This window comes from Marmota marmota, unplaced genomic scaffold (genome assembly GCF_001458135.2).
Source record: "Marmota marmota marmota unplaced genomic scaffold, marMar, whole genome shotgun sequence".
Lineage (NCBI taxonomy): Eukaryota > Metazoa > Chordata > Mammalia > Rodentia > Sciuridae > Marmota > Marmota marmota.
In genome coordinates, this window is record NW_025999983.1 from 1926287 (window position 1) to 1933587 (window position 7301).

Consider the following 7301-nt stretch of genomic DNA (forward strand, 5'->3'; position numbering starts at 1 on the left):
GGGCCCGTCCTGCACCTGCAGCTGGGCTGCAGCCGCCCGCCCCCGTGCTGTGTCCTGGAGCCCCGACTCCTCGTGGCCAGCAGGCGAGGTGGTCTGTGGTCTCACAGTGTCCACTGCGAGGTGGTCCTGTGTGTCCCGGGGAGCCCAGGGCATCGGGTTCCACCGACACAGGACCCCTCTCCTTGCCCCACCTGGCTCCATCAGGAGGGGAAGGTGAGCAGCCCCAGGAGGCCCAGGACCTCCCCAGAGAGCTGGGGCCCCAGCCTGCCCAGTGCACGTCTGTGTTGAGGCTGGGGAGAAGCCAGGCCTGGGTCGTGCTGGCCACTTTTCCCCAGTAGCCCTCCCTGTCCTGTGGCCTTGTCTGCTCCAACGTCAGACAGAACAGACTTCTCCAGGCCAGGGGGGTGCTGTGGTCACTTCTACTGGGTCTAGACCAAAACTTGGTCCAGACATCAGAGGTGAAGCCCAGCAGTGGACACTGGTTAGTGACAGATCTGCTGACCCTGGGCAACCCCAGATGACTCTGGCTGGCCTTAGGTGACACCAGGTGGCCCTGGGTGGTACATTCAGGCATGTTCCCAGAGAGTCACTGTGACACGCAGCCTGGCCTCTCCCCGCATATGGCACTTAGGGCAGGCCAGGCTCTTTGCTACCTCATTCTTCTCAGCCCACCTTTGCTGCCCCCGCTGTCCCTGAAGCTGATGGACGGCATCTTCCTGCAGAGGCCCTCAGCAGCTACGGGCTCATCCACAGACACCTCCCCAGATTCTGCAGGCTGAGAGTCGGCCTCTGTGCCCAGTGTGTGGGCACTGCCGTGGCTGTCAGCAGAGCTGAGCGAGAGGCGGTGGTGGTGGTGCGGGCCAGTGTCCCTCCTGTGCCTGCTGGCCAGCTCTGGGTCCAAGTCCAGCGGGTCGCTGATGTAGGCCTCCTGGTAGCGCTTCTTCTCTGCAGGGCGTGGGGGACAGATGTAGAGCTGGGTTTGGAGGCAGGAGGAGCCCAGGCGTGGAGGAAGGCCTGGCCCCGGGGACATGGCCCATAAGGCTTTTCCTGGGGCTTTCTCGCTGTCTCAGGCTACAGGCTCATCCTGAGCATCCCTGATGTCACGGCCACCCAGGACAGGGCTGGTGTCCCCTAGGGCTGCCTCATTACACAGGACAAACACATCTGTGCAAGCTCACCCCCCTATGCAGACACACATGTGCTCCCACCCGTGCTCTGTGACTGCAGTGTGCACACGTGACTGTCTCCCGGTGCTCTCTAAGGACACAGAACAGTCCCCAGGTGAAGACTGGGAGAGTGAGACCAGGCCTGGCACAGCACTGCAGCCAGGTCTTCACGTGGCCTTGATTCTGCACAAGGGACGATGTGAGGAGTCGGAAAGGGGGCTTCCGGAGCCCGGGCAGAGCTGAGCCGCCCTCACCTTGCCTGCAACCCACCCTCATCTCTAGGCTCCTGCTGAGGTCACCACCACCCTTCACCCGGAGCGTCTGGGGGACAGGAGCTGAGAGGCCACTGGCCATTACGGGAGAACCCTTTTGCTGAGCCCAGAGTGGGTGGCCTAGGTCCTGGGCAAGTTCTAGGGACAATCTGCTTCATCTCCACCCCTCAGAGGGGGTGAGCAGCTGTCTGCTAGGTGCCCAGACCCCAGCGGGGAGGTGCCCACCTTCAGCCTCATCCAGCAGCTGCAGCCGCTGCAGCAGGGGCTTCACACTGAGGTAGAACTGGTGGCTGGAGCGGAGCAGCCGGAGCAGGTGCCGGGAGCGCCAGGGAGAACCCGTGTAGAAAACCAGCTTCCGGGATGGGGGCAACCCAGCCGGCTGGATCTCCAGCTTCTTTCCCTGAGTAGACAGAAGGGACAATAGATGTGGCTTTATACGTTGAAAAACCCTTCCAGCCATAGGAAAGACATCACATGGCCCTCTAACTGGGCGATGGCCAAGGTCCCCTTTAAAGATTTGTCTTCCGTGAGCAAACGGATCTCTGTGGTCACTGTGATCAGGAGGCTGTCTGACCTTAGCCATGAGAAGGCAGCCCTCTATGCAGACCCCTGCCTTGGCTGGGTGAGGGTGCAAGTGTCCAGGGTGGGACCTAAAGGGCTGAGTCTCCCTGTCCATTCTACCCAGTGGCCCTCACTCTCAGTCACAGGGGGCCCAGGGTGACAGCTCTGGAGCCGGATGAGAGGGGCAGAGGCAGCACAGGTGTGCCTCTAGGACCCACTCGGGAGCCAGAAGTCACATGGAATGAGAAGGGCGTCAGGACCTCCCTTCACATCTCAGCTACTCGCCCAGTCCCGGCAGGGCCCTGCCAGCACAGCTGCGAGGGTGAGCATGTCCAGAGCATCCGGGGCTGTCGGGAGCCAGGAGGAAGGGGGCCTGCACCTGCCCCGAAGGACGGAGATGCATCTGCCCCGGGGCTCCAGAGTGTTGAGGGCCCTTGCAGACACCCACCAGAAAGGCCAGCTTCCTGATGCAGGGCCAGGGCAAGTCGTGCAGCAGCTGCGGAGCGTGGCTCACCTCCTGCAAGACAGAGGCACTGAGTCCAGGAGGGCGGCCAGGGCGGGCCTCCGGGGAGGGGCGAGCCCCTCTCTCACCTGATAGATATGCATTCCCTTGAGGGTGAGTCCCAGAAGGAAGGTGGGGTGCTCACGCTTCTTATCCTGGAAGGAGCAAGAGGTGGAGGCCCTGGGCCTGGGGTGGCGAGAAGCCAGAGACCACCATGCCCCACCCAGCTCTGTCCTGGACCCTCCCCTGGCCCTCTGTGTGCTGGAGCTGTCCCTGCCAATTGCCCAGGCACTGCCTCAGTCTCCATTCCCCAAACGTGTCTGAACCCCTTAACCTGCCCCAAGAAACCTCCACCCAGTCCTCTCCGCAAAGACTGAGCGCTGTGTCACCTGTGTGCCTGGCCGGGTGGACACAGGGGCCAGGCCCGAGGCCCCAGCACTAGACCCAAGTCAGAGCAACCGTGGCTGAGCCAGCAGGCTCGGGGTCCCCAGTCCCTCGGGGTTTGCTGGAGCCCTGCGGAAGCTCTGCACACCACCTCTGGACAGCCACCAGGGAACACATTCCCTCCCTCACCACACCAGCCTGTCCTGAGGACCTCGGTCCCCAGGATGGTTGGTCACACTGTCACTCGTGGGGACTTTGTCCAGCTCTGCTCTGGGATCCAGGTTACAGTGTCCTCTGCAGGGGACTCTGCCTGCCCTGTCCTAGGGTCCCAGCATGCTGTCAGCATGGGGACTCTGTCCCTCCCCTGTCCTGGGCCCCAGCGCTCTGGGCTCAACCTTGTACAGCCTGAAGAAGTGGACAGGCACGTCCTCCAGCTGACAGGCGTCCCTGATGAACCTCAGCACAGCCACCTGGGGGCTCAGCTCCTGCTGCTCGCGGTGCACGGTGGGCATGTGCCGGAGGATATAGTCGACACCCCTCTTGGCAATGACCTGAGGACGGGCCCAGGTCAGCTCCACCCCTCCTTCCCTCCCCTCCCCTGAGTTGGCCTCCTCCTTGGGAAGCCTCCCAGCCTCCTGCCATTGCAGAGGACCTCCCCAGCTGCAGCCGTCCAGCGGGAGGACCGGGCCTGCTGTCCAAGCTGGGGACACAGAGAGGAGTGTGTGGAGTTCCCCAAAGCACCCAAGGAAAGCCCCTCTCTTTCTGGGCCCCCCAGTGCCCACCACAGAGACCCAGAAACAAGCTGATTCCAGGTGGCAGTGTGCGCCCAACAAGCCTCGACTCCCCGTACGGCTCCCAGCGGCCCAGGAGGAGGCTACGTCTGTGCACGGGGTGAAACCTGAGGGACGTGCATCTGAGGAGGGCCAGCCGTGTCCAGAGGGACAGGGTACCTGGAGGACTGCACCCAGCCCTGGGCACAGTGACCAGTGTGCAGAGTGGACAGTTTCCAGCTGCTTGGGGCAGCCAAGGAACAAGGAGACGCCCACAGGGAGGGAAACTAGGACTCTGCCCAGGGCAGGGGCCACTGTCCCTGGAAGGACAACCCAGTGCTCAGTGCCCCCACGAAGCCAAGCACAGTGCCCGGGGCTGGGAACACAAGGTGGACTCCTCTGCTCCCTGACCCCCCTCCTCCAGGGCACCGAAGGGCTGAAGCACGGGCGTGAGTGGCCCCTAAAGGGCCCTGGGATACCTGGAGAGAAGGGGCAGGTGGGCTGTTCTTCACAGCTGGGCAGGCCCAGCGGCTCAGAGGAGGAGAGCCACTGGCTCCAGGTCGCACAGCTGGCCGAGTGTGCACAGGAGCACCAGAGTCTGCCCTGGCACTGGTCCACGCGGCCACACGCCTGCCTTGGGCTCCCCCAGGTTTCCCCACCCTGCCCCTCCCAGCTCTGCAGCCTCCCCTCTGCATGGACCCCATAGAGTCCTGTTGGGGACAGTGTCAGTGACCCCCCCAGGAAGGGGCCAAGGGGTCCTTACCCACTGTGGGAAATAGGCCTGTGGCTCGAAGTACCGCCCCACGTGCGGCGGCTTGCGGTGGCTGCCCAGGTCGGCCTGCAGCGCGAGGGCGGCCAGCAGGAAGTAGGCCTCCTCCCTGTGCACGCACTGGGACCGCAGCACCCGCTCCTTCAGGCTGCAGTAGTACAGGTGCCGGGCCACCTGGTCACTGGAAGGCAGCAGAGCCGGGTGGGGTCCAGGGCACCCAGCCTCCCCTGTTCACAGCCTTGTCTGACACAGGGCAGTGCCGGGCGCACCCTTCTCCGTGAGCAGAGAGCTGCCGCCCCCAGCGGGGCCCAGCCAGGCCTGGCTGCAGCCTTCAGCAGCCCGGACCCCGGAGGGAAGGGCCTGCCCGAGGGCTCAGGCGCCGCGGCACCNAGGCGCCGCGGCACCAAACCCGGTTCCCCGAGCCCACTGCCCAGTGCCGTCAGCCGGCCACAGCTCCAGGACAAGGCGGGCTGCCCAGGGGGCCTCCCCTAGGTCTCCTAATACAGTTGGGCACTGCCCTCAGCCCACCTCCCGGTTCCCCAGAACCTGCACCCTCCCCCCGCCCCGTCTGGGATCAGCCACCATCTGCCTTCTCAGAGTCCCCAGCCCTCTCTCTGTCTTGCTGAACATCAGGGTTCCTGGTTGTCCTGCCAGCTCTGAGGCGGCCATCTGAGGGAGGCCACCGCCCCAGTCCCGGGAACCCCTCCTGCCACGTCTGCACAGGTAAAGGCCCAGTCAGGCCCCACACTGCACCAACATGGCTGTTCTGAGGCACACGCAGACGGCTTGGCCCCTGTGACTTGGGTGTCCTTCCAGGCAAGGTCCTGGACACCAGGAGCAGTTACCTCATGACCCTCCCGTTCTCCACGTAGTACTGCACTCTGAGGGAGGTGACGAAGGGCGCCCGGGGCCTCCAGCCTCCCTGTTGGGAGAGGGTGAGGAAGAGCGGCCTGGGCATCTCCCTGCGCCCGGCCTTCCCGGGGTTTTAGGAGCTGCGACACTCAGTATCTCATCCTACTCTTTCAAGGGGAGAAGGGAGCCTGCCCGAGGACGTGGGGACAGCACTGTGCCTGCCAGACACGCCCAGATGAGGCGGGGGCCCAGCAGGGAGAGGGGCCTTCGGGCGCACTCCTGCCGCAGGCCCTCACGGCTCAGCCTGGCCGCAGCCCACTTACTCGCGGTCCTCTCTCCCAGTCCTCTGAGAAGTACTTGCTGAGCCTCAGCTCCAAGTCCATGAATACGTGCTCATTGTCTAGAAAGGAAGGGCTTCGTCAGCAACGCACCTTCACCCCCGAGGGCCTCGAGCCGGGGCAGCTCCTCCTCTGGCTGACCTGGTACGGGCTGCTCCCTGGGGCTGGCTGTGGGGACAGCCCTGTCAACCGCTGCTGGTTACCTGCATGGCCTTCCCAGGGAGGGCTGGCGCACTCACAGCCTTCCGGGAGGCATGAGGGTGAGCGGCGGGGCCTGCAGACCTTCCCTGCACCCCAGGCTCCCTGGCCCAGCCACAGAACAAGAGGGACCCTCTAACCTGCCCACTCCAACAGACGCCCACCACCAAGTGCACCGTGGGCCCAGTGGCTGGGAGGGGTGCTGGGGACGCTTCTGCTGAGGGAAGCCTTGCTGTGACACTGGGGCAGGACAGTGGGCTTCCTGTGGAAGCTGGAGGGGGAGGCTGGGGGCTCCCTCCACGGTCACAGGCTCCGTGCCAAGGCCTGAGGTGCACAGCTCCAAGTGAACTGGGGAGGAAACGTCCCCCGGGAGCCACCGAGGAGCTGCTGGGCGACGGTGAGGGCAGTGTGCTGCGGGCCAGTGTCACCGGCTGTCCCTGGCAGTTTTACCCTGTTCTGCCCACTTAGCACATCCCAGTCCAGCTGCCACCTTCAGACACCCGGCTGGACATGGCACTGGGACCAGCAGTCCTGCCCAGGTAGAGAGAGGGCTGAGTGTGCCTGGAAATGTCCAGAGGCTCCCCGGGGGCCAGGGCTGGGGGCCCAGGCCTCCCGACTCTGCCTGGCCTGCCTCTGTCTCCCCCAGAGCCCCACAGACCTGACAGACAGCGGGCTGGGGTCCAGCTGAGTTCCCAGGCTCACCAGGGCCAGGAATTAGGGGCTGAGCTGTGTCCCCCAATGTCAGAGCCCTGACCCCCGGGCCTCAGGGACTGCTCAACTTGAGGTGAGTCTCCAGGGTGTCCTGCTCCACCAGAAACGGAACATGGACATGCAGCACAGAGGGACAGCAATGCAAAGACACCGGGAAGGAGGCAGAGAGGACACAGGCGGGAGAGGACCCCAGGAGCCACCAGGGTCACGTGTATCTCTCCCAATTCTGTCCCTAACACATCAGACTTTGAACCCTGCGGCCCGGCTGGCGGCCGAGAGCCCATCTGCTCTGAGCGACCTCGGCCTTCCGCTGTCCAGTGACGCTCTTCGTGGTGCGGAGCCTGATGCATCTGAGATTCTTTTCTTGGACTGGAAGGTCCCAGCAGAGACCTCCTTGAGCCCCCACGGAGGCACAGCTTCTCCCCCACGGCCTGAGTCTGGCCAGCCCTGACCCTGGTCCCTGGCTCTCTGGGAAGATGGTCTCTGCCCTGGGGTCAGACAGCCCTGCCTCCCTGACCAGGTCACCTCCTGAGTCAGGCCTTATTTTCTTGCTTGAAGGAAGCAAACTGTCCTTTGTACGAGATGTCCTTTGGCAGGTGACTAGGAAAGCCTGTGGCACATCCAGAGAGTGGAGGGTCAGTCACTGATGACGAGGACTCAGCCCCCAGCTGTCGAGGGCGTGGCGCCGACGTGACTGCTTGTCACCAAGGGAGAGGCGTCTGGAGGGGCAGCACTGGGGACAGGGCAGGGACTCAGCAGAGGACCCGCGGTGGTGGGG

General features: G+C 64.3%; 1 protein-coding gene across 7 annotated transcripts in view; it reads right to left on the bottom strand.

Moving 5' to 3' along the window:
- Window positions 1–7301, bottom strand: part of Frmd1 (FERM domain containing 1) — a 29696-nt gene that overhangs the window by 5796 nt on the left and 16599 nt on the right. The window contains exons 3-11 of one of the 7 annotated variants that reach the window (XM_048805821.1): window positions 7049–7133; window positions 5600–5676; window positions 5270–5346; window positions 4419–4605; window positions 3281–3436; window positions 2591–2656; window positions 2448–2516; window positions 1664–1838; window positions 673–945 (exon numbers count right to left, since the gene is read on the bottom strand). In XM_048805821.1, the coding sequence (XP_048661778.1) occupies window positions 673–945; window positions 1664–1838; window positions 2448–2516; window positions 2591–2656; window positions 3281–3436; window positions 4419–4605; window positions 5270–5346; window positions 5600–5659 (1063 nt within the window). In that variant the 5' untranslated portion in view covers window positions 5660–5676; window positions 7049–7133. Of the gene's footprint in view, window positions 1–672; window positions 946–1663; window positions 1839–2447; window positions 2517–2590; window positions 2657–3280; window positions 3437–4418; window positions 4606–5269; window positions 5350–5599; window positions 5677–7048; window positions 7134–7301 lie in introns of all 7 variants that reach the window. The other 6 variants (XM_048805820.1, XM_048805817.1, XM_048805815.1 and 3 more) reach the window with 6 other exon arrangements.